The sequence below is a fragment of the Mauremys reevesii genome, linkage group 3 (genome assembly GCF_016161935.1).
Source record: "Mauremys reevesii isolate NIE-2019 linkage group 3, ASM1616193v1, whole genome shotgun sequence".
Lineage (NCBI taxonomy): Eukaryota > Metazoa > Chordata > Testudines > Geoemydidae > Mauremys > Mauremys reevesii.
The window spans coordinates 82928371-82955107 of NC_052625.1; the positions used below are offsets into that span (position 1 = coordinate 82928371).

Sequence of the window (26737 nt, forward strand, 5' to 3'; positions counted from 1 at the left end):
TATTGTTTCATAGTTAAATCAATAAGGAGTCGCTGTATGATCAATGCAGTCATAAGGAAGAAAAACTTTCAACTTAATGTTAATGTACTTGATATTATTAAGTATCAGAGGGGAAGCTGTGTTAGTCTGGATCTGTAAAAGCGGCAAAGAGTCCTGTGGCACCTTATAAACTAACAAACGTATTGGAGCATGAGCTTTCGTGGGTGAATGCCCACTTCATTGGGCGTGTATGCACCCACGAAAGCTCATGCTCCAATACGTTTGTTAGTCTATAAGGTGCCACAGAACACTTTGCTTGATATTATTAGTTCAACTAATCATGAACTACCATTTTACATGTCTTATTTTGCATAACATCTTTCATACAAGCTGTATCCCAACCAGTACATTGAAAGTTTCATCTTCCAAACATCTCTCCATTGGAGAATCCTAATTCAGCCTGTCATACAAGTACCTATTTAATTATAAACATAAGCAACAACAGGTCACTGGAATGGATAAGCCACATTATATTAGGATGCAACCTGTAAACATATAAAAGTACCAGATCTGCTTTGCCTGCAGGCTACATGGAACACACAAACAGTGCTAAGAATTTTGTGTTTTATACTCTTTGAAGCGTGGACCAATTTTGTATTGTGTTTTTACAGCACCTAGCAAAATGGGGACATGGTCTCTAACTAAGGCTCCTAGGTGCTACAGTAATACAAACAACTAACCCAGGGGTAGGCAACCTCTGGCAAACGAGCTGACTTTCAGTGGCACTCACACTGCCCAGGTCCTGGCTACTGCTCTGGGGCTCTGCATTTTAGTTTAATTTTAAATGAAGCTTCTTAAACATTTTGAAACCTTATTTACTTTACATTCAACAATAGTTTAGTTATATATTATAGACATAGAAAGAGACCTTCTAAAAAGGTTAAAATGTATTATTGGCATGCGAAACAATAAATTAGAGAGTGAATAAATGAAGACTCGGCACACCACTTCTGAAAGGCTGCCGACCCCTGAACTAACCATTTGCATTTGCTGTAAGGTGGATGCTTTACATGAACAATTTAAAGGGCAGCAGTCTTAAGAGCAGAGCCAAATATATTTCCATATCCAAATATATATATTTACACATACAGACAAAAATATTTTTTCACAAGTCTTTGCTAAACTTGTTTTAAACTTCTCTAAATAACCTTAGCAGGATATGCCAGTACACACATCGCAAAACAAAACTGGGAAGTCACAAGCTACATAAATAAATCTGGCAGTTTCTCTATTACATTGGATTTTGTTGTTTGTTTTTTTTCATATTTCTATATTCATTTGGTTTTGTTCACATGTATTGCCTGTAAGTGATGTGCATTATATCTAAGTCACAAAGGATGAATAAATACACGCTTATGATCAAATGTTATACTGAATGTCCTACAAAGACTTAAGCGTATGCAGAACTTTAGTCCCACTGATGGCTTCTCAGGTGAGTAAAATTATGCAAATGCTTAAACCTTTGCAAGATTAGGGTCTAAATTAAGCAGATTCTTTATTAACAAACAAAACAAATAGAACCAGTGAAACATTAACTTTACCAGCAAGACAACTTTTTTTTGTTTTTTTAAACTGAATCCTATTCAACACACTAACAAATAAGGAGCTGGCAAATCTCCATACCACCAAATACACATTTCAGGCTTGCATAGGCTCTGTATTTGCACTTTGCAAACCTGCCAGCTCTCTTTTCATTCATTTTGGATTAGAACCACCCTCATCAGTCAAGAGGACTCACACTTTCTGTTGGCCTTTTGAAAACTGAAAACTTTTTTCTTCGTGTTAGCTTATTGCAACAGCCAAAGTCATGATTTGGTACCATCACTGATAATTTTCAATGTACTATACAACTCTAAAGTGTTTGTTAGGAATACAGTTTATACAAAAGATGCTGTAACAATAAGTTACACTGAACATTTAAGTCTTGTATCAGAGGGGTAGCCGTGTTAGTCTGGATCTGTAAAAGCAGCAAAGAATCCTGTGGCACCTTATAGACTAACAGACGTTTTGCAGCATGAGCTTTCATGCAAGTTGCATCCGACGAAGTGGGTATTCACCCACGAAAGCTCATGCTGCAAAATGTCTGTTAGTCTATAAGGTGCCACAGGATTCTTTGCTGCATTTAAATCTTGATTATCTGAAGCTCAGTTATCCAAAAAACAGGGCTGTATCACCAGCATTTCTTATAATTAAAGGACCAGAGCCTACAAATTTCTTCATGTTCATAGACTTGTGCCCAAATTAAGCCCTGCAATGTTTGCCCATGCAAAGCAGCTGAGAGGATCTGAGCCAAAATTATCTCTTCTATCTGAAATTGATCAGTGTCCCTACGACAAGAGATCAGTCTGTGCTTTGTTTTTCCCGTTTTACTTTCAGTCACCTCCAGGGTCATCCCGGCCCCACAAAGCACAGAAAAGAAGTGAATTTCACTATCAATGCCTCTATCACTCACACCCCTTCCTTCTCCAAGATACAGTCCAAAGGAGGGGAGAAGTCCACATCATCCCACTGCCTTCAGGTGACAGGTACCTAACAAAGGTATTGACCATTCACCTCTCACCTCAGAGGCTTGCCAGGCTCATGGCACCGCGGAGACAGGGGGATGGCAGAGAGGCCAATGCCGGCCAAGCAAAACAGGGCAAACCCGCTGCTCGTAGAGTAAGTAGCTACGGGACCCATCCCGGGGCTGGGAGCAAGGACCCCGCGGCGGAGGGCAGCAAGGAACGACTCACGCCCCAGGACCCGCAGCGCGCGCCTCCCACGCCACGCCACGCCCGGTGCCACGCCGCGCGCCTCCCACGCGCACTCACGCCCGGTGCCACGCCGCCCCCACACAGAGGACAAGGGGGAACCCCTCCCATGCGCCCCTCTCCTTGCCGCCAGCCTGGAGCGCCCCCTCCGCTGGCCCTTGCCCGGCGGCTCCCCCAGCAGGCAGCGGGGCAGGACGTGGCGCTGCCCGACCCGACTTACCGCACTCGGCCGAGTATTGTTCCCCCCAGTCCGGCGCCTGGGGGCAGCCCCCAGCCTGGCCCTGCAGCTGCTGCCGGTGCAGCTCCTGCTTGAGCAACGACAGGGCCGGGTAGTGCTCGGTCAGGGCCAGCGCCGCCCGGGCCGCCCCCAACAGCAGCAGCACGAGCTGCCCCAGCGCAACGGCGCCCCAGCAACAGCAGGTCCCGGTGGCAGATGCCATCTTCTCCGCGCGCATGCGTGCGCCTCCCCCGCTTGCATGTTCAAGGTGGTTCCTTTCTGCCGCGCCCCCCCACAGCGACAGGTGGAGGAAGCTGCGGCCTCGCTCCCTTATGGGATTTGTAGTTTCCGGCCGTTGCATCCCTTGAACGAGCACAGTCTGGAAACTACAACTCCCATGATGCACTGCGCGGCGTTTCCTCTCCTCATCGCCCTGAATCGGGAAGCGAGGCAATTTGAAGCGGCCGGGAGGGGGGTTCCCCTGGTAACGGCCGCTCGCCAGGAATGGGGGAGCCCGGCGGCTACAGGTGCGTCGAGTGCAACCGGGAAGCTCCTGAGCTGTACAGGGACTATCAGCGCGGGGTGTTGCGCATCGCCATCTGCGTGAGTGGGCCGGGCCGGGGGCGGTCAGTGGGGTGGGGGCTCCGGGGTGAGGGTGTCTGTGAAGCGGGTGGGGTCCCCCGGGCTCAGGCCCTGTCGGTCCCGGTTCGGGGCTAGGCGCCCTGAGCTCTCCCCTGGGCGGGTGTTTTAGTCACACCGGCCCCTTTGCTCTCTGCACTGTACGAGCAAACACGCACACTTACGCCGCGTCCGCAGCCCGAGCAACCTCCAAGCCGTCCCGGGGGCAGCCCCTGTGCGAGCGGCGCTGTGGCAGGGATTACCCCGGATGTCTAACCAGAGACCGGGAATCAAAAACCTGGGTTCTGTCCCGTTCCCTCCTCTCCCCCCACACCCCGCAACGGCTCAATCCTACAGGTTGCTCCAGGACGTTGTGCGGTGTGATTATTGTGGGGGGAGGGATAGCTCAGTGGTTTGAGCATTAGGCTGCTAAACCCAGGCTTGTGAGCTCAGTCCTTGAGGGGGGCCACTTAGGGATCGGGCCAAATCAGTACTTGGGCCTGCTAGTGAAGACAGGGGGCTGGACTCAATGACCTTTCAGGGTCCCTTCCAGTTCTATGAGATACATATATCTCCATATATTTATTCTTGTCCTGCATCTCTTTAATCTCTCATTCCCACAAACCCACCCAGGGATTTCCCCCCTCCTCCCCCTGAATTTCCCCAACACCCCACTCCCCCCCCCATTTTGTGAACTAATTACATACAGTGTTGCCAATTTAGTGATTGCTTGGAAATTTGAATTGAAATTGAAACATTCATATACCCTTTTAAAGCATATAAAGTGTATGATAAAATACATGGATCTGAAAAAGTATAATAGATTTGAAAAGTATGAACATAGACTAGCTTCCTTATACAGCTGTTGTTTTTTATGACAGTGTCAGCGCATGCATTTCGGTGATGTTGGCCAACCTAATAATTTCAAATTATGATTTGTAAGCAAAGTCTAAATGAGCTCTCCCTGACAGCTAGTGAACTGGGGGGAAAGGCTTCAGGACCAGACTGTATTTACATTCACATCTAATCTACCTAGGTATCCAGCAAACAGAGCTGTGTTGCCCAAGTGATAGATTTTGTCTGGGGTTGGGTTACACATCACTTGAATGTAGGGGGTGGGGGGAAGAGGAGGTAATGAAATATTATTGTTGTTATTGTATGAGTAAAGGGTAGTAGAACTGTACTTAGCCTGTGCTGATTGAGGGCATCGAGAGATGGTGGGGACAGGTATTTTGCTTGGTCTGCCTGAGTCACAAGTACTATTTGACTTGCCCCTCTCCACTGTTTAAAGACAGAGCTGATTAGGTGCCATAGATAGTCTTTTGTTTTGTTAAGTGACCACTGCAGCTGAAATCACTGATAATCAGATCTAAGTGCTTAGACCTACTGTGGGACAGTGTTTCTGTAGAAGAGACGGCCCAGTCTGCACTAGCAGTGAGGTTCCCCCACTGAGAGCTGGGTGGAACCTCAAGAGACCAACTCGCAGAGGCCACAGTGGCAGGTGGCAGCAGAAGGTGACTGCGCAGGGCCATTGGCAACAGAGCAATGGAGTGAATGGTGGCACAACAAACAGCCGTGGCCAGAGCGAACAGTGAGCAGCTGGGGAAATGAGCAAGGTGCCTTTTTGCCCCCCACCTGGGAGGCGAACTCATGTGAAAACACCTCTGAGCTCTGAGTCTCTGCTGACCAAGGACAACACTTGTGAGTGTTAATGAGGCTGTTAAGAATGCTAGAGACACAACACAGTTCATGCGAACAAACATGGCTGTCGCATCATACTTTCTGTTTAAGTAAGATATACCACACGCTACAAACTGGAGGCCAGTGTTAAGTGCATTGTCACTTGTTCATCCTGAAGTTGAACACTGGTTCCGAACAAGACCAGCAAATGCTAACTGTCTTTCTGCAAGAAACTCAACTGACTGGCTAGAAGCATGTGGTGAAACAGTGAAAGACTCAACAGTTGAAAAAGTGAAGAACTTTCACACCATATTCAAAAAATGTTGCATATATGTCTGATTAATGCACTGATGCAAATGGGCATCAAGTATTAAGTCATTGTGTACGTTATCTTGATGTCGGTGATAGGCCAGTAGATGCATTTCTAGATGTTCAAGTTATAGAAGATACATCAGCTGCATCTGTGACAACCCACATCTTAGAAGAGTTAAATGCTTGTCAATTGGACCATAAACAGATGGCTGCTTGTGCATTTGATGGAGCTACAAACTTCTCCAGAAGACATGGTGGAGTACAAGCTTTGCTCAGATAAGTGTATCCCTAATCTCTCCTATACGCACTGCAGAGGCCATCTACTCCAAGTAGCGCTAGTACGAGCTGCAGACTTTTCAAAATACATTTTAAAAAGCTATAAATATAATGTCTTAATTATATTCTTTTTTTCAGCAAGAGTCCAACAAGACTGAATATCTTGGAAAATATAGAAGATACACTGGGACTGAAGTTCAAATTAGTCCAACCTGGGAAAACGCTCTGGCTTTCTCATGGGTGATCTTTGGCTGTTGTCTTAAAATTACTCCAGCCATTATTACAGGCTTTGGAAAGTATCTACCAAGATGGGATGGATCTAAGTAGTGAGGTTGGTGGATTACTTTTGCTCAGAGAAGACTATTGCCATTCTCTCTCTTGTAAGTCTACTGTTGAAACCACTTGGTTCATTAAACAATGCCATCCAGGCATCTTCTACAACAGTAGTAGATCTTTCTCCAGCAATAGAAACTACATTTGTATCAATCAGAGAGTTATCCATTGAAAAAGTACTGAAAGAAGCAAAGACTTCAGTCCAGAAGTTGATTAATGAAGGCATTTATATTGAATCCTTAAGTGAAGAGGTCAAGAAGTGTTTAAGACAACTGAAAAAGTACACAGACTTAATTCTTAAAAATCTACAACAGTGACTTCTAGATTCTATTCAACTTTTACATAGCTTTTACAGATCCATGTCCTATAAAACATCGACAGTTGAGTGGAGTGAGGCACAACCAGCAATGGGGCTGCCACGTGCTCAGGACAGAATAAAGAATTTGAACACAGAGTGGAATATCGTACGACGAATGAATGAAGATTTGACTTCAATTTTTTTATCATCACTAGTGGCTCAACCCAATCTTTATGCTGTTTCCTGGGATGAAAGAAGTAGGAATTCATCTCTTGCTACTCCCAGTCACAACAGCTACAGTTGAGCTTTCTTTTTCATCCTTGAATAGAATTTTGTGTTCTGAAAGAAGTCGCCTTCTGCCTGATCATGTGAATGAACTAATGAGCATATCAATTGAAGGAATGGAAGTACCGGACACATGAGAAGCCACCAAAGATGAATGCATTGCATTCAAGAAGTTCATTAACAGAGTTGTGCAAAATTATAACAAGAAACCAAGAAGGATGTAGATCTAGTGCTTCATAGAAGGCTTGAGTAGCCAACTTTAATTTGTGTGATGATTAAAAAAACCTGAGTTAAATCTAATAAAATAGTCATGAAACATTTTTTCAGTTTTTAATATGGTGCCATACAGCCCACCTTCACCCTCACGGTCTCACTCCTCATCGGCCCTGACACCCCCCTCGTAAACTAGAACACCACACACACCCCAATTTCAGTCTAAATTTTGTTCTGTTTTTTGTCTACTTCCTCATCCTCCTGCAGACCTCCCCCCTTCCCCCCCCCCCACACACACTAGTCAGGCCGTTTGTTTGGAATGGATCTTTCCTCTTCCCCTCAATTTGGTGGTCTGTCAGTCTGAGGGCTTGGCTACACTGGAGAGTTGCAGCGCTGGTGGTGGCTTTACAGCGCTGCAACTCACTCACCGTCCACACTTGCAAGGCACATACAGCTCTGTATCTCCCTGGCTACAGCGCTGCATGTACGACTACAGCGCTGGAGTGCCAGTGTAAACAGTGATTAATCTTACTACGCTGTAACTGACCTCCAGAATTTTCCCATAATGCTTTTAACTAAAGAACTCTTTGTTTTGTTATGATGCCTCTCTTTGTTTTGTTGTGAACTCGGGGCTCCCAGAGCTGCTTATCTAATAAACAAACACAGCTACTGTTTGCTGTGAATGAGGCAGGCAGGGGGATGAATGTCCACAGCCTAGTGTTTGCTTGAGGAGAGAAACAGCATGGGGGAGGGGAATGGGGGGAAGGGAGTCTGTGGGAGCAGCTGCTTATCTGGTCTGCAGGCTATTTGCATTTAAGAGTGAATGAGGGGTCGGGGAAGTGATCAGAATTTGCAAGGCAGGGAGCTGACAGTGTCGGCTCCAAAAATCCCCTCTCTCTCTCTCTCTCTTCCCCACGCTCCCTGTCACATTCCACTCCACCCCCCTCTTTTGAAAAGCATGTTGCAGCCACTTGAACGCTGGGATAGCTGCCCATAATGCACCACTCCCAACACCACTGCAAATGCGGCCACACTGCAGCGCTGGTAGCAGTCAGTGTGGCCACACTCCAGCGCTTTCCCTACACAGCTGTACGAAGACAGCTGTAACTCCCAGCGCTGCACACCTGCAAGTGTAGCCAAGCCCTGAGTAACAGGTATTTTCGAGGAGCAGGTTCTAGTAGATTGTATCCTAATTGCTGGCTTGCTGTGCCTAGCTCAGGGTAGTCTTATGCCGCCAGACCTCACAGTCTCTTACTAAAGTCAGTACTATTTTGCAAAATGGGCCCATCCCTCACTTCTGGGTTATATGTGTTTCAAAACCCAGACCTGAAGATTACTCTGTAGTGCCTTGAATGAGATTGGGAGGCAGCCTGCCTCAACACCAGGGTTAGAATGGTGGTCACTTTTATGTGCATCTGAGAACTGTTATAATTACTCCTTCATATCCCAGTCTTTAATGCCTGCATTAGAGGCTGTACATACTAAGCAGTACCTATTTGAGGAGCATTTCCTTTTTTATTATTATGGATATTTAACCTTTTTTCTTGACAATTTGCCTCCAAAACTTCACTTTGTCCAGTGCATTTAATTGGCATTAAAAGGCTTACTTCTGTTTTCCTCTCCCAAATGTTCTCACTGATTTCATAGTTAAGGTTGAAATATCATTTCTGTTTTAAGGATTGTTTTAGACCTTTCCTTATTTATAGCTTTCAATTTTTGGTAGTACTTACCTGTGTTCTTGTTGCCAATGGCTTGTTTATGAGTATTTCTAGTAGTGGGTGAAAAATAGAGTCACTTACACTAAAATACAATTCTGTATGACAGACTTTGATTTTGATTTTTGGTATTGAAATGGAAGAACCTAGAGGTGTGCCTCAATTACCCGTTGGTTTATATTCATGTTCATGTTATTTCCCAGTACAACCCCTGAACTTGTTTATTCCTTGCAAATCAGAAAAATTTGCCTGTAGCACAGTTCGTAGAAAAATGTTTGCTAAAAAACATTACCCTTGTATCATTTGGAATTTCATTGTTATTCTCCAGTATATACCTCATATATTTTTGCATTATATTTGGGCTCTTAGCAGCTTGAGAAGAAATAATGCAATATCTCGCCACCTGCCAAGCCCTAAATTTGTAACTAAACTCCAAATGATGGGCACACAACACAAAATAGTTGAGCAGGGAATTTGGACAAAATATACAATAACTGTAAGTGTTCTGTCACTTCAGTTTTATGCTTGAACATTTCTGATATTAATAGCAAACAGCATATACAGTAAACACCTGGTTTGTGAAGGTCTTAGATTATTTTTTGTTTTTTAAAAAGTAGTGGTTAACATAAGTTGAAATAGAACAGAGAGTGAGTGTCTTCCTTGACCCAGAAGAGGCTGAACACTAGGCAGAGATAAATTATTTATTATGATGGAGAAAGTTGACATTCCCATCCTCTTCTTCTCCCAATAGAGCAATCAATTAATGATCAAACAGCTGCAAGCATGCTCAAAATCTCTGCAGACTCATTAGAAAATGTGCACAGTTCAGTAGATCTTAAAGACAAGGCATTATAATGGAGATTTCTGCAGGTCTTAAAAATGCACATTACAATGTGCGATTGACTTCCCCTCCCCCCCTTGGTTTTAGTGTAACGTAGTATGTTAGTAATGGATCTATGCTACAAACTATGTAAATCATTGATAAGGTACATAATAAAAGATCTTTGCAATGGTGTATCATGCTAGTGCAGGGGTCGGCAACCTACGGTACGCGTGCCAAACACGGCATGCAAGCTGATTTTGAGTGGCATGCTGCCGCGGTCCCGGCCCTCAGCCCCCCTGCCCACCGCTCTCCCCTGCGCGTGCAGGAGGCAGAAACTTTGTCCTGTGGCAGCCAAGCTTTTTCCTCTCCCCCGCTTCTTCCCCCAGCGTGGTGCTTTCCTGCCCCTCCCCCTCTCCTTCCCTGCGCCAGTCAGCTGATGGCCCTAGCGAGGGGGAGGAGGAAGAGCGGCAGTGTGCATGCAGCTCTGTAGAGGAGCAGAGAAGAGGTAGGGACAGGGCCTTGGGGAAGGGGGTGGAACAGGGCATATCCCTTCCAGCCCCCTGCCATGAGCCACTCAGGCTGGTCAAGGGACATCGGCAATACCAGGAGGGATGAGCTGGAGTGCCGATGAGAAGCGCAGTCGGGAAAGTAACTGATATACAATTTATCAGGAAAGTATCGTCTAAATGGATAACCTACCCTAAATTCTCAATTACTGAGGGACAATCCTCACTCCTTGCTATATTTGCTTTCCACAACTAACTGTATAACTTTTCATGAGTGATATACCTGAATACTTGGATGCTAATATCTAAACTGTATTGTTAAATTTATTCACCTAAATTTGGGTTGTTGCTGATTATGCTCTATATGTATCTTATGACTTTAAAAACAAACTTTTTGTATTTGTGGATAATCTAAGCACTATACTCAGATGAACAGATAATCTTTTCTTAACGTGTGTGTTATATAACATTTTAACATGAGGTTTAATAAAAATATTAAATCTGTTAAATGGAAATCAAGAGGAAACAAGGTGGGTGAGGTAATCTCTTTTCTTGGACCAATTTCTGTTAGTGAAAGAGACAAGATTTTGAGCTTACACCAAGCTCGAAAGCATGTCTCTTCCACCAACAGAAACTGGTCCAATAAAAAATATTACCTCACCCACCTTGTCTCTTTAATATGTTGGGACCAGCACAACTACAACACTGCAAACATGGAAATCAAAGTCGCTTCAAATACTATGCAGTAAAACAAGTGCAATATTTACGCCTGAAGCCATAGCACATCAGACTTATCACATCTCATAAACTGAAGTGGATCAGTCATGGTGACTATTTGGATGAGGTAACTTCCAGGGAAAACTCAGGAGCCTTGTTGGTGTCCAGTAAGTGACACTCTTTCCTCTGGTTCAGTATTTAACAAACTGGTATTAAGGGGTTCTGTGATTCGGGGGGAGGCATGTTCCACATTGAGATGCAAAACAGAAGTCTGGGCCACTTGTGGTTTATTAAAAAATCAGTTGCTTTTTGCAAGAGTTGAGGGTGTTAATGCTGGTGTCAAGTCCAATTTACAGTTTGTCTGCTTAAAATTCCCCATGTGATTTTAATTGTATATGATATTCTTCACTTATCCCTAACTATCATGCTTTTGCCACTGGCTACCACTGGGGGTTCACCACACCTTAATGTCCAGATTATTGTTCCCAGCTGCTGCTACAGGTTGCCATAATGTACTGCCTCTGCCGCCTCCCCCAGCCCACACATGAAAGAACAAACTGGCTGTAAGGGACTTCTTGGCTTCCTTCTTTCTAGTCCTTATGACCTCCATTTTATAAGGACACAAGGTTCTTCAGTATGTATCAATCCAAATTCAACCTGGTGTCACCACCAAAGGTAAATGTGGCTATCTTCCCTAATGGTCAAGGTATCCAGTGTTTATTCTGTGGGGGAGATTTTTTTTTTATCTGAAAAAGTGGTTTCCTTGCTATACTGGTCTTTTAGAGACAGCCAAGTCCAGGCAGACATCTCTTCCTTTCTCTCCCCTGGGTATGAAAACTGTCTGCAACAGATCAATAACAAAAATAAAGTATGAAATATCTTTTGACTCCCTCCACCTGCTTTCACAACCAATGCTAAGATGGGTGGTCAATATTGCAAGTATAGTCCCTTTCAACCTAAAAGTTAAATAGATCAATGTGACCCCCTGGAGGGGGGGGGGGGAGAGGTAGAGAAACACTAGTCTGTTTTAAGCAAATATATGGGGCCTTCACCACTGAGGTCCAGTGCCCAGGCATATCAGTTCCCACTGTTCTCTTAGGGAGATGGTCGGAAACTCTGTAGAAAGTTGAGGCTATTTACAAAGTCATTGAAAAATCTTGGCTCCTGCCCACACTATAGAATGCAGTGCAGGTCATGTGGCAAGTTGAAGCAGTCCCTGAAGTACAAGAGAGAATACCACTTTGCAAATGGTAGCTGGAACAAGTCGAGGGTGCTGATGTGAGGTGAGTTGCTTTAGAGCAATCTTCATGACTCTCAACCAGCCCTGTCTGGGCTTTGACCCCGTAAGTAGTGCCAGATTTTCTTTCATATTGGGGGGCCAGAGGGAAGGGGTGCCTATACCTTTACTCAAAATGAGGTCACTAGATATTCTCAGGAGGAGGTACGCTGTGGAGCTGTGCAAAAATCACAAGAACAGTTTTGCCCTATTAGTCGTGTCCATGCAGCTCCAGCACCCAGGAAAAATGTCAGTACATTAATGAAACCTACATCAACAACTTCAGATCAGAATAATATAACCTACATCCCCTCAAGAGCTGTTCCTCATACTATTTCTAGCCTCAGGTTATCAGGAATAAATAGTCCAAGGCTCCATAAGAAGCTTCATTAAGGAATTTCTTTAAATATTTATCTTCACATTCCCATTTTATCATTCGATGGACAATTCTCCACTTTGCATATGAATGGTATTTTTTTTCTTCAACTCCGATCATTACAGTGTGATGAGTGGTTCCAGGGTCTCTTTCAAGATCATGGTGGTATTAATATTGGTTAAGGAAGAAGCAAATTCATTCCTATCTCTTCCTGGAAAATTCTGATCAGGGTTCTGTACAGAGAAAAAGCTGAAACAAACACAGATTGGGATATAGTTTTTGGACTATCTTGGATTCCTGATAAACGCAGACACATGATGCCACATAAATCATTCATAGACTTGAACTGAGGATGAATCTTATTAGGTGCAATGTCTTATCTCAGAAGACTGTTAACAGAAGGTGAAAATGGCTATAATGGAAAATGAGTGGAGTCACAGAACTAAAACTCCAGTTCTTAGTGAAGCTTATTGGAAATGCAGGCCCTGTACACACACCTGCTTCGAGAACCAGTGTTCACATGACCCCTATGCAATAACTCCACATCTCACCCTATCACATCTGTTAGCCTAGGTCAAGATCCCATTGTCTGTTCTCTACTCCCTCAAATAGTAAATGTAAATAAGATTTTTTTCAAAGATATTCACCCATTAGCAATCCCTGCAGAGAAATCCATATATCAAATGCTTGCTGGGGATAATGGAGAGGGCTCAATTCAATCCAAAGAATGGGTACCAGAAAGAAAGGGCACAGCATCCACCAGCTGCAACACAAGTAACTCATTGAGGGCAATCTTCCTTCCAGGGGATAAGTCTTGTTCTTGTCATGATGTTCAACATGTTTTATGAAAACCACATCAATAAATTAGGAAGAACAAGATCAGCCTGACCTGAGGGAGAAAAACAACTTCTGTCCTGATCAGAGTACAGAAATTCCTAACTCTATGCTCCACTTCCCATCAAAGTGGAGGTGAATGCCAAGGCTTACCTATCTTCTGCATATCTTAAGGTTTCGTGATCCTGCCCATTACTGTAGTGTCTGAGCACCTGCCACATAAAATCAACAGCAGTAGCAAAGTCCCTAGTGGACTTCAGGGTCAAAATTCTGCTTGGGATAGGTTTTTGGGTGGAAAGTTTGGAAGCAGTTTGGACTAGAAAGGGATGCTTGTGATCACTTTCACTTACGGTGGAAAGGCTTTCTCAGAGGAAGATTTTTTTCAGTGTTTCCTAGAGATGGTCAGACTCTGCATTTGCCTGATCTCTTACATGGCAGAAGTTGAAACCTGCACCCAGAAGTATCCTTATACATTGTAAATCAGTTTGATGGATTGGTGATGCAAAAAGTTCAATCAAGTGCCCAGTGGCATCTCTGTGCGTCAGGACCCAGGATACAAGGTGATAAATATCTCTTGCAGTGTGGGGCAAGGTCTCTGCTAGATGCCTTTCTACCTTTCTCACTGATCCCTAGGATCATGCAAAAGATACACAGAATCACTGCTGCTTTTTCTATGCCAGAAGAGTCTATATCTCTGTTGCCTGATTAACCTAGAGCTGGACCAGCCAATGTGTCTACCTCACAGAGGAGGTTAGCTGTTGCCAAAACTTATCCTCCATCCCACACCAAATAGGTTTAAAATGGATACTTGGATGAGGTAAATATCACATTTACAGACCCTGAAAAGTAGTCAACAAATAGAACTTGTTCTACAGGCCAAAGCAAAGTCAATGGTTTAACTACCGCATTAAGCAAATGCAACATAGCTTTGAATTCCTCAAGGAAGGGTTTAATGTGGGTGTATGAGACTGTCCAAGCATAAGATCAAGTGTCTGTGTTATAAGGTATCAGCATGTTCAAGAAGAGGACATTTTATCAAACCCTGACATGCTTCCTTAAGGCAACTACCCTGTTTCCAGTCCCAAAGGGCTGTACAGCACAACCTTGGAATTTCTTTCTGGTCCTTAAAAGAATTGACTTGAACCCCTATGGCAGGTGTCATTATACTTTCTATTCATTAAAGCAGGCTTTCTAAGAATTATTATCTCTAATCAAATGAGCTTTGAAGTTGGGAACCTTCTTGGGTAAGACCCACTAGTGTATTGTTGTTCAGATAGGTAGTCCTCACAACTGTCATAACATTTAGTCACAAAGTAAATTCAAGAAATAGTCTTCCTTCTGTCAAGCATCATAGCTCATACTGTAAGAGCACAGTCTGAGGACAAAGAAGTCATGTCTCCACTAATGAGATCTACTAGATGGCTATGTGAACATCCATACATAAATTCACCAAATTCTACATATTGGTTATCAATTGCCATTTTTCAATAGAAGTCTCCTCCATGTCTCAGTGCCCCAGGGAAGATAGAGGATATATGATTTCCTTTATCTTGGGTACCCATAGTTAATGGGTGATCCTGCTTCCCATCCTGGAGACACGCTGCAAAGAAAGTAAAGGGAAGTTATCAAGGTTTGACAATGCCCAAAAACTGAGAGAAAATTTCAGTTTTTGTAAACAAACCTCATTGATAGAAGGAAGGAAAGAGAAGGCAGGGAAACACCTAGCATTTAAAAGGAGGGCTTCAGTGGGGTAAAAATCATAATCCTAGGTGACACCTCATTAGCAATTCAAGGCACTTTTATGTCATTCAACCAGTCTCTCCCTCACACTTTACAATAAAACAGCTGGATTAATTGAGCAATAAACACACAATCTGCAGTTAAATTTTAATTGAAAAGCCCCCCCCTTTTTTTTAGCAGCAAGGAGGAGAGAGAAAGCAGGGATGAGGGCTAAGTATTCATGTGGTGGAGCTGGGGCAAAGAAGCTGCCAGGAGTCCAAAAGCAACACTGAAAATAAAATATGTTGTGTTATTCTTATATACATAATTCAGTAGAATTATGTGGTGGTAGAAGTGTTTCCCTTCTGTTAGTCTGAGGGAGTTCATGCAAATTGGGCCACTGGCAGGATAAAGGCAGAGGATTTGACTTCAATACAATCTAAGACTTAAATGGTCTAATTTAATAATAAGCAATTACCTTTTTCTCAATGCATCTTATCTCTGCAAGATGGTTGAGGAAGGATTATCAGTTTGCATACTTCAGCAGTTATTGCAGACTATTTAATTTGTCAAAACACCCAGCCATGGTTTGTGATGTGACAAGCTTTTGTTCCTACTAATCCTCTTTCTGTTGTGTTCTATGTATAGCATGTGTTGGTGGTGACAGACTAGAACTCCTCATCATGATGCTACATTGGCTGTTTCATATGTTTTGTGTGTATATGGTTTCCAGATGCTGCAAAGTAGAAAACCCACAGTTGTCATCAAAATTGCTCTTTATATGTGCGTGTTCACAACAGCCTCCTCACAGGAATCCCTGTTGGGATTTCTTTGTTCCTAGTCTGGGTAGAGTGGAATGGTCTGGTATTTCTAAACTGCATGCAAATCATTCACTAACAGCAGGGGTAAACAACCTATGGCACGCGTGCCAAAGGCGGCACCTGAGCTGATTTTCAGTGGCACTCACACTGCCCGGGTCCTGGCCACCGGTCCAGGGGGCTCTGCATTTTAATATCATTTTAAATAAAGCTTCTTAAACATTTTAAAAACCTTATTTACTTCACATACAACAATAGTGTAGTCATATATTATAGAAAGAGACCTTCTAAAACCGTTAAAATGTATGACTGGCACACAAAACCTTAAATTAGAGTGAATAAATGAAGACTCGGCACAGCACTTCTGAAAGGTTGCCGACCCCTGACTAACAGCATGCTACCTGTATCCTTGACACAGGCATTTGCTTAGTTGATCTTCTTCAGTGTCATCTTTCTGCATGTCCCCTCACTTTGGTTCTGTCATCCTTTTCTTCTTTATTGGCTCCAAATAGGGAAATCTCTCCTAGAGTTCCACTTATGCATCCATGCTTTAAAGTTTTGTGCTTTTAATGCGAACATGGGGGCACCTTGCATCTCTCTCCATCAAGCACCTACAAGCAATTCCCTTGTGCTCAAAGGTGAGTTCATTTTGCTTCTGACTGTCCAGAGTTTCTGTGAACACAACTCCAAACAGTTCTTTACAAGTTTCTTGTGCTACACCAGCCTGAAGCCTGTGTAAATTACTGCCTTTTCAGAATGTTCTTTCATGATTCTTCTTTAGAAAAAAAAATGAAGTGAGATATTGCCTTTAATTAGAGCTGTAATCTGTTCCATGGTAGATTTCACACACTATTAAATGGTCATTACATTTGTCAATTAATTGTATCCTTTCTTCCATCTCTCTGACTTTAATTTCAAGCCTATCAAACTGCTGGTTAATCGAGTCAATTTTTGAATCCATTACCTCTAACTCTGTCCTACTACATAATCCCATATAACATTTTCTTCTCTGATCCAAAATGTGGTTCCCTTAGAACCTGGCCAAAATATACTGGCTTGGGGGGGCACCATACCTCTAGCACAGAGGTGGGCAAACTGTGACCCACAGGCCACATCTGGCCCGTGGGACCCTCCTGCCTGGCTCCTGAGCTCCTGGCCCAGGAGGCTAGCCCCCAGCCCCTCCCCTGCTGGTCCCCCTTCCGTGCAGCCTCAACACACCTTGCCGCCAGCTCAATGCTCTCAGCGGCTGGGCAGCACAGCTGCAGAACGGTGGCCTGACCTGGTGCTCTGTGCTGTGTGGTGGCATGGCTGTCTCCAGCCGGGTGGCGTGACTGTAGCACTGCCAGCCACCGGTGCTCCAGCCAGTGCGGTAAGGGGGCAGGGAGAAGGTGGGGTTGGATAGAGGGCTGGGGAGTTCGGGGTGGTGGTCGAGGGTGGGGTGTGGATGGGGTCGGGGCGGTCAGAGGGCGGGGAACAGGGGGATTGAATGGGTGCAGGGGTCCTGGGGGGCAGTCAGGAAGGAGGGGGAGTTGGATGGGGCAACGGGGGGTGGGCAGTGGTTCTGAGGGCAGGCAGGGAGAAGGGGTGAGTGGGTGGGGCAGGGGTGCCAGGGGGGCAGTAAGGAATGAGAGGAGGGGTTGGATGGGGAGGCGGGAGGCAGTCGGGGTGGGAGTTCTGGGGGTGGTCAGGGGACAGAGAGCGGGGGTGGGGGCCTGGCCACGCCACGCCTGCCTGTTTGGGGAGGCACAGCCTTCCCTAACCAGCCCGCCATACAATTTCCAAAACCCGATGCAGCCCTCAGGCCAAAAAGTTTGCCCGCCCCTGCTCTAGCACAAAGCCTTGTGACTCAATGCACCTGATGATGGCTTCAGTACTGATGGGGTCAAGTTTCTGGTAAATTTCATTAACTGTTTTTGGATTCTTAAACTCTCCAACAATAACAGGATTAAAAATGGAGGTTCCCGGCCAATGGGAGCTGCGGAGCGAACGCTCAGGGTGGGGTAAGAGCTCTGCGCACTGCCTCCGCCATCTGCCACGCCTCTGCCTAGGGGTTGCAGGGACTGGTTGCTGCTTGCAGGGAGCCGCCTGAGGTGAGCGCCTCTGGGATCTGGCACCCCACTCCCCCTCCCATGCCCCAACTCCCTGCCCTGCACCCACACACCCCACACCCAAACTCCTCCCCAGAGCCCATGCCCCGCACTCCAGCCCCACATCCCTCCTCCCCCCACACACTCTGAACCCCTCGTGACCGTTCCTCCACCTAGGAGAAGCACGGACATGTCGCCGCTTCCAGGGAGCCTACCAGCCCCACACCAACCGGACTATAAACCAGTCTTTCTTTGAAGATTAGAAATGCTGGTTTATAGAGCATTCCAGTTGGTACAGGGCCAGATAACACAGCCTTTACTGTATTGTGAAAGGGCTTCACAGCAAGGCAAAGGGTTCTTTTCCCCAACATTGTCTCTTAGCTTTCTACTCTGAACTATCTTTCTTTACGTAACAGAAATTATTGCAATATAAGGTTAGGGGTTTTTTGTTTTTGTTTTTTTTTTAAATGAAAATATAAATCAGCGATGCTGGTGCATTCCTTAGATGTTTGAAGGCACTCCGTTGTCTGACTGAGATGTCCCAAAATACCATGTACCACACCCAGGTGTAATTTATTATGTATAAATCAGAACTTTATTTTAGAACATATAAAAATAGCTGATATCTTTTATTTTGTTGGGGTGGGGAAACCAACTGAAAGCTTGAATGCCAGGATAAAAAAATGAAGCTAACTTTTTTGCCTGAATTAAAATCCATTGCAAACAGGGGCTTCATCACAGAAATCCTGACATAATTTTAAGAAATACTTTGATGCCACTATAGTGTTGCTGTAAACAAATAAGAACAGCAGGTTTTAAAATAAACTCATGCTTGTTTGCTTGTTCTTACTTCTTGTTACTTTGTTAATTTCAGAAATCCTGCCAGAAACCTGTGGACAAGTACATTGAGTATGATCCTGTTATCATCTTGATTAATGCCATCTTATGCAAAACACAGGCTTATAGGCATATTCTTTTCAATACACAGATAAATGTAAGTTGTTGGGTTTTTTTCTCCCTTTGGCTTTGTACACAATGTATGAGACTCTGATGACAAGTAAATAAGAATCACAGTGAAAACAAGATTTAGTAGCTGCCCTAAGAGTTTATTTTCTTTCTCCTGCCCCTCCACAAGTCCTAAAAAGTTTAACTACTATTTTGTTCTCTGCCCAAATTAAGGGTCTAATGCTATAAACAAAGCATGTGGAATACCAAACTCCGTAGCTGCTGCTAGGAGAGCTACCATCCAGGTAGAGTTAGCAAACACAGCTGTCAGATTAAAGATATTGCTTACAAGAGTTAAACTTATTTTTGTCAGAAGAGTGAGCACACGTGATTTGGAATACACACAAGGAGCAGAGCTGTTGAACAAGAAGGGGCCATATTTTAGTAGTCTGTTTTCTGAGCAGAGCCATTGGAAGAGGTCTGCTTCTGCTGCAAATTGCTTATTACTGTCACTACTAGAAATGCAGCTCTTTAAATTCAGCAGTAATATATGGTACAATACTAACATATTACTATACTAGAAAAGACTAGTATTACTCTTTTACAGGCTTCCTCTACTGCAGTAAAACAAGTTACAAAAATTATGGCAAATGATGATGATGGCTTGCATGTTAGGAATTGCTGATGCATAAGTCCCCACAGTGAAATGCCGTAGAAAGAGCTAAAGCTGCCATGCTATGACAGGACCCAGAGAGTTGTTGAGAGTATTGTGTGGGTTAAAGCACTTTCATGTGTCTGGCAGTTGAAATTCTGAAGTTCCTATGTGCATGTCTACACAGTGCAACAATGCATACAGCAGGGGTGTGAATTCTAAAGTGCACTAAAGTGTTGCACGCTAACTGGCCAATGTAAACCCTGCTGATGCGCACAAAAAGTTCCTGCTAAAACTCTTAATGCACACCAGTAGGGTTTACATAAGCCAGTTAATGCACAACACTTTGGTGCACTTTAGAATTCATACCCTTCTAGTGTGCATTATCGCACCGTGTAGACAAGCCCTTTGTGCTGCAGAGCAGCTGCACGAAAGGAAAGTTAGTCACTCAGGGTCATCATTCTAGGCCATGTGATCTTGTTGAGCAATTGTGGACTAGTGATTTCCCAGGTGAAAAGTGCAGGAGCTGAAGGGTGAAAAGGAGCATAGAGTTTAAGCAATAAGACTTGAGGGGGCAAAATACCTGCTTCTGGAGACAGGATAGAGATGTCTTACTTGAGGCTTCTGAAAGGGCTTATCTATATTCAGAAATTGCACCAATCTACTGAAATTGGTTTAGTTAACATAAGAATGGCCCTACTGGGTCAGACCAAAGGTCCATTCAGCCCAGTACCCTGTCTTCTGACAGTGGCCCCCTGTGCCAGGTGCCCCAGAGGGAATGAACCAAACAGGTAATCCATCAAGTGAACCATCCCCTGGCGCTCACTCCCAGCTTCTGGCAAACAGAGGCTAGGGACACCATTCCTGCCCGTCCTGGCTAATAGCCATTGATGGACCTATCCTCCATGAATTTATCTCGTTCTTTTTTTAATCCTGTTATGGTCTTGGCCTTCACAATATCCTCTGGCAAGGAGTTCCACAGGTTGACTGTGCGTTGTATGAAGAAATACTTCCTTTTATTTGTTTTTAAACCTGCTGCCTATTAATTTCATTTGGTGACCCCTAGTTCTTGTGTTATGAGAAGTAGTAAACAACACTTCCTTATCTACTTTTTCTACACCAGTCATGATTTTATAGACCTCTTGTGTGGACTCTTATCTGGCTTGTACCAGTTTTGCTTGCACCTGTAAAATTATATAACCAATTTTAAACTGATAGAATATACACAAACATTGCACCAGTTTATCACACCTTTAGTTATGCTGGCTCAGCTTTGTGTGCAGACCAGACCTAAGAGGGATTTGTCTGTGAATACCTCTGCCCAAGAAAGCAGGACTCACGTATATCTTGTAATTAAACTAACCACACTAAGAAAATATCTGACTCTTAGCTCACTGATTTCGGCTCTGAATGGGAAACAGACTTTCAAGGCCTCAAATTCCGGTACTGCTCAGCAAAGGGTCCATGCAGCATGGAGAGGTAGCAGGGCATCCGACTAAGCTCTTCTCCCTGCCCCCAGAGGGGCTGCTTTGCATTTCCTGCTGCTGGAGTCCCAGCACTGCTGCCTGCTTTGCCGATCATCCACCGAGGTTAGTGGGGGCAGGAGGGAGACGTGGAAGCAGAGGCAATGCATGGGATTCCAGCAGGAAAGGTAAATCAGCCCAATGTAGGGGAGAGGAGGAGGAGCTCAGCCAGCCGCCCTGCTGCTTCCTCCCTCCCTGTGCTGCAGCCATAGGGGGTGCTCTCCTTGTTTCTGGGCACCCTGAGAATTTTTTGGGGGGATAATGTGACCCCCTCCAGAACCTTTCATCTGTTCCCCCTGCCTTCTCCCCGCTAGCCACAGCTACGTGTCGCCTCTACACGTGGGCTGGGGCTGGGGCTGGAGCCGGAGCCATGCAGAGCTATACTTTGTGTTCCCAGCGGTCCCCAGAGCCCAATGCCCCACCACTGTACCCACCGCCCCACGCCATCCTCTTGCTCCCTGCCCCCAAGCAGTCTCTGGAGCCCACCCCCCAGCCTCAGGTCCCCCTCCCCAGAACCCATCCAGGCCTTGTGCCCACCTGCCCTCAGAGCTCGCTGGAGCCCACCCACCCTGGCCTCATGTCTTCCCCGCCCCCTGTCCTTTGGTGCCAGTCCCTGGAGCACTTTCCAGCCCAAACTGGCTTCTTTCCCTCCCCAATCCACCTCCAGTTACCCACTTCTGCCACATCCCGGCCTCCCCCTATCTCCCCAGGCTGCTATCTGGAGTCTCCTTGGTCCCTTCTGTGACCCAGAGCCTCCTTCTTGTCCCTCTGTTAACCCAGTCCCCAACGGAGCATCGTACTACTAGTAGGATCACAGTCCAATAGCTTCACCTCCTGGCTCAAAAAGTACACATTCACACCCTGCTTGGCTGCCCAGATCCCAGCCCATACCCATTCCTCTCCCTCCTACTCCATTTCTGCTACTTGGCTCAACTGGGGGCATGGAGAAACATTTTTTTGGGGGGGGTAAGCAGCAATGCCAGGTGGCTCAGGCCAGCCCCGTGCATCCTGTTTTCAGTTTAGGGAAATAAGATCACCTAACTCTGTGGGCAGGGAGCTGGCAGGCAATTGGGGAGCACGGGGGGGGGGGGGGTAGGGGGGGGGTGCTGGATGGATGTCTGAATCTTGACTATACTTTGACCAAGAAATTTGTAATGTGACAAAAAATAGACTATCCCTGAACTAGGCTGATAGTCACATCCCTGACTGAGTTTTCCTATTGCTAGTGATGGAAGATCACTTTATTTATAAACCAGGCACATTAAATATGGATACACATTTATTTTGGACACACACACCCTGTGCCATTTTTTTTACAGTCACATTTTTCTGGTGATACTTTAAGCTCTGTTTGAGACACTGAATTATGTTTGCATTGAGCCCCTTTTCTTCCCCTCCACATCCAAACACACTCACATACCACAACTTTATGTTTTCTTCTGCCCCGAGCTGCTCATATGACTTGTCAAGCCCAAACTCTCCAATTGGGCTAATATGTTAAAGCAGCTAATTGTTATTAAAAAGTGTGCTAATGTAGTAGAACTGAACAAAGGTAATTTGTTTCTATTCCTGAGCAAAAGTAATAAAGCTACCTCACTTGTGTGCCTATAGATTCTAAGAGATGACATTGAATTAAAAATACTTAATACTGATGCTGTCAACATTCTTTCATATCAGATTCATGGGAAGCTTTGCATATTTTGTTTGCTTTGTGAAGCTTATCTCAGGTGGCTGCAGCTACAGGATTCAAGCCAAAACACAGACCCTGATGACTTAATCAGATATGCCAAAGAATGGGATTTTTATAGAATGTTTGGAATTGCTTCGTTAGGTGAGAACTATGATTATTTCATATCATTATCAAATGATCTTTTATATTAAATCTTAAAGATGAATACATTGAAGAATTTGCTAGTACAGAATGCATGACATATTCCACCCCAGCAGTGGCTGAGTAATTTCTCTGATAAATGTTTTCAACTGTCTATATATAAATCTCTGTGGTTCTTCAGGGAAAAATAGCACAACATAAATTACTTCATTTATTCATCTTCTGTTTCCTGCCTTCCTTTAATGCCACTGTACATGGCAATCACCTGATTGATATTTAATGCTGATCACCCCAGACTGCACTGCAAAGTGCCAGACGATGACAGTATTTCAGAATACTAGGTCTGAATAGGCATCCATTTACATGGTGTTGTTTATAAGGGGTAATGGACAGCTATGCCTTATTCTAGGATATTAGCAGCATACTGCATTTTATATAAGATTTAATTGATTCAAATATCAGTTAACGAACATGTTCTGCCACGTGCTTTGTGTCTTTTTAGGTTGCCCACCATAACATTTTAATGCCAGTTGCCTTTCCACATGTTGAAGCCAGATCAGTCCAAAATGTACTGCTTCTAAATATAACCTGTTTAATGCATCCTATTAGTAGTTCAAGTTTCTCATTTGTCCTATTCTAAAAATTTTAGGAAACTTTGGGAAATGTTGTATGGATTCTCTATAGCTAGTTTGTTTTACATGCCATTGAGAAAGAAAAGAAAACTAAAACCACTTCTCCTGACTGGCCAAATGTTATTTTAATTCTTTTACTGTAGAGGCAATTAGCAACTGGAAACATAAATTCCTTACATATTGATTCACTGCAAAGCTTATTTCTAGAGTTGAGGTGATATTGACGATGATGCTTATGAAAATAAACAGTAACCAGGAAAAAAACATGTTGACTTCTGAACCTTAAACAAATAATTTTTTTAAAACATTTGCCAGATTGAACAATGACAAACCTGGTAGGTAGGAAAGAGATGTTGTTTCCAAGCTTCTAAAAGTGCATTTGAAACAACAGAAGGGGAAAAAATAAAAATGTAACTTTTTTTTTAAGTATATTTAAATCCTTGTCTAAATTAGACAGCAGTACCACATCTAATAGAGCCATAAACTTCAAAGTTGAGAGAATCCTTAATAACTTCAGTCTAGTTTTTGGTAGCATAGCTACACCCCTAACTGTAATTCATCACCTGTGCACATCCTCAGAAAAAGTGCTACTGTAGATGAGGATTGGTGTTTATATTGCTGTATCTAACGTTGCTCTGGGCAGGTTTTGTTAAAGGGTGGTAAAAGTGCCTCTGAGCTCGGTCTTCGCTAGCACTTCCTCCAATGCTACCATTGCTGGAGCAGCACTGATGGTGACTTTGGCCATGGCTACACTTGCAAATTTGCAGCGCTGCAGCAGGGTGTGAAAACACACCCTCTCCAGCGCTGCAAATTGCGGCGCTGCAAAGCGCCAGTGTGGTCAAAGCCCCAGCGCTGGGAGCCGCGCGCTCCCAGCGCTGTACGTTATTCCCCACAGGGAGGTGGAGTACGGACAGCACTGGGAGAGCTCTCTCCCAGCGCTGGCGCTTTGACTACACTTAGCGCTTCAAAGCACTGCCGCAGCAGCGCTTTGAAGAGCAAGTGTAGCCAAAGCCTTAATCCAAAAGCTACTAGTGTAGGGAAGGCCTAGTAGTTCAGTAACACTTTGAGCCTTTGTGTTCTTCCCTGAGCCAAAAGATTCTTTGGTGCTAACCTTTCAGGGAATATACGTAATGATGACATGGGCTAACAGGGTAAAGACTAGCTGAAAAGACAGGCTGTATTTAGGAAGGAAAAGTAGAAATAGAAAAAAGTTTGCACATTCATTTTCCTGTGATGTGTCCAGTCATACAGACAGAAGTGACTAAATCCTTCTGCTGGAGATTGGACTGATTTGGGTTATTGGTAGAATGAGTCATGCTTGGCTAGGTTAATAAAGATATATGGTGGGTGTGGAGGCAATGAGAGGATGTTTTTGTTCATAACTGATTATAAAATTTTCTTTAAATAGTCAGAAGCTCAGTTGTATTTGGCACTTGTCATTTCACTAAGATTAATCGAGAAAGGTTTTGATTTGGTGTGTCCCATTTTCTAATCAGAACAAACTGCATTTTTGGTTGGCATCTTTACTGCCCTTTGGCTAGCAAGACCTGAGAGCCTGAAAACAAAGTCAGACTTCATCTTTCTTCTGAAAGCCCTGCTGTTGTCTAGCTATGGAAAACTTCTACTGATTCCAGCTGTTATTTGGGAACACGACTATACGCCTTTGTGCCTCAAACTCATAAAAGTATTTGTCCTGACATCAAACTCTCAAGCAATTAGAGGTACTTTTCTGCTTCTGTTTATTAGTATAATATCTGTTAAATGTAAGAGATACTGTTGCTGTTACGTAAGTTACCACTACACATTGTTCTACTTACATTTTCAGTGATTTAAGAAAACAATCTGTTTCATATCTGAAGTATTGTTGAAATAGGGGTGGTTTGTTTGTTTGTTTTTTAGCCTAAAATTTTAACAGTGGACCTTTCATCAAAAGTGAATGAAGCAGAAAATGTGTGTGGAAAACTTAAACTTATCTCACAATAATTGTCTCTGTAGGTGCAAATCAGTTACAAATTGAGGCAACTCAATGTGGGTCACTCAAGACATAGAAGGAAAGTAGAATTCATGATTTGTATAATATTGTAACATATTTAGTTTGATTGTCATCATTTTTACTGAAGCTGAAAATTGTATGTTAGCTTTTAAGGAGGCATTTTCTTCCCAGGTGTGCATAGAATCTTAAAGGAGATCTTTTCTGTGTGACCTGCTTAAATATACATATTGATCTAATGCCTCACACAAACTTTCCATTGACATCAGAGAGGTTTTGACCAAACTGTTTAAACCTTTCCCACAGTAATACAACTATTGGACATACTGAGCATTTTGTTCTGTTTTCTTTTGCAGTTACCTTGAATTTAAGCCAAACGCTCACTTTGTTGGCCATCTTGAGTGGATTAATTTTGGAAAATGGTATAGTCTACTTCTTCCAGAGAATGGGATGGAATGTTTGAAAAGGCAGCCCAGTGTCCATTTTCTAAATCTTGGATTATGTTGAAAATCTAAAGAAAAACCAACATGGTACATTCTCAAAGAATTATCCTCCTACAGCAAGCCTCAAATCAGCCTCAAATAGTTTTTGTTCATAAAACTTTCCATGGTAATTGACTGGAAACAGTTATGATTTAAAATGAAAAATTCCAGTAGTCTGGCTACTGTATGTGTTATACCAGAAAATGTCAGTCTAAACTTGCTTACTTTCCCACCAAAAATATGAGTGTTCCACTAGCCTAATAGCTTCCATAGATCCAGCTGTAACAGAAAAATGGAGGCTAACAATTTCAGTACTACCACCAATCACTACTTCAGATGTTTTTTCAGAAGGAACTGGATGAGATATTTTCCTTAGGAGAGAAAAGGAGTAATTGAGAAAATTGAAATAGGAAAACAAAAGCAGTACTTTCTCAAAGAGTCATGAACAGATAAAGAACTAAGTATGGCCAGAATCGATTGCTCCGTAGTACAGTACAATTACAATGGACAGACTAAGCTTCATTCTCGGATATTTGTGAAACAAGCCAAAACAATAAAGGAGTTATTTGTATTTTAATCTACAAAGTGTAATAATTGTGACAGTGTTTTAAAGGACGTGTTTGAAAACCCTAAATGTGTCTTTCTTTTTTAAAAATTGTTTAGAAAGGCTTCTGGTTATTTCATTTAAAATCAGTTTAGGTTTAATTTAAAATTTTCAACTTCAGTATTTAATGGGGTTCAAAGGGACAGCAACAACAAACCAAACTGTGTGGTAAAATTGATTTGAAGT

At 43.6% G+C, this 26737-nt stretch overlaps 2 protein-coding genes across 5 annotated transcripts in view; one reads left to right on the top strand and one right to left on the bottom strand.

Moving 5' to 3' along the window:
- Positions 1 to 3409, bottom strand: part of TTC13 (tetratricopeptide repeat domain 13) — an 89760-nt gene extending 86351 nt beyond the window's left edge. For 2 of the 4 annotated variants that reach the window (XR_005595570.1, XM_039528558.1), the window contains exon 1: positions 3010 to 3409. Coding sequence is in view for 2 of the 4 variants with exons in the window: in XM_039528558.1 (XP_039384492.1) it covers positions 3010 to 3367 (358 nt within the window). In the remaining 2 variants the exon portion in view is untranslated. Of the gene's footprint in view, positions 1 to 2599; positions 2616 to 3009 lie in introns of those variants that run through there. The other 2 variants (XM_039528559.1, XM_039528561.1) reach the window with 2 other exon arrangements.
- On the top strand, positions 3402 to 26581 carry ARV1 (ARV1 homolog, fatty acid homeostasis modulator). Its single transcript, XM_039528565.1, has 5 exons — positions 3402 to 3609; positions 18767 to 18886; positions 22690 to 22843; positions 24972 to 25196; positions 25822 to 26581. The coding sequence occupies exons 1-5, from the start codon at positions 3511 to 3513 to the stop codon at positions 25926 to 25928; spliced, it is 705 nt and encodes a 234-aa protein (XP_039384499.1). The 5' UTR covers positions 3402 to 3510; the 3' UTR covers positions 25929 to 26581.
- The last annotated feature ends 156 nt before the right edge of the window (positions 26582 to 26737 follow it).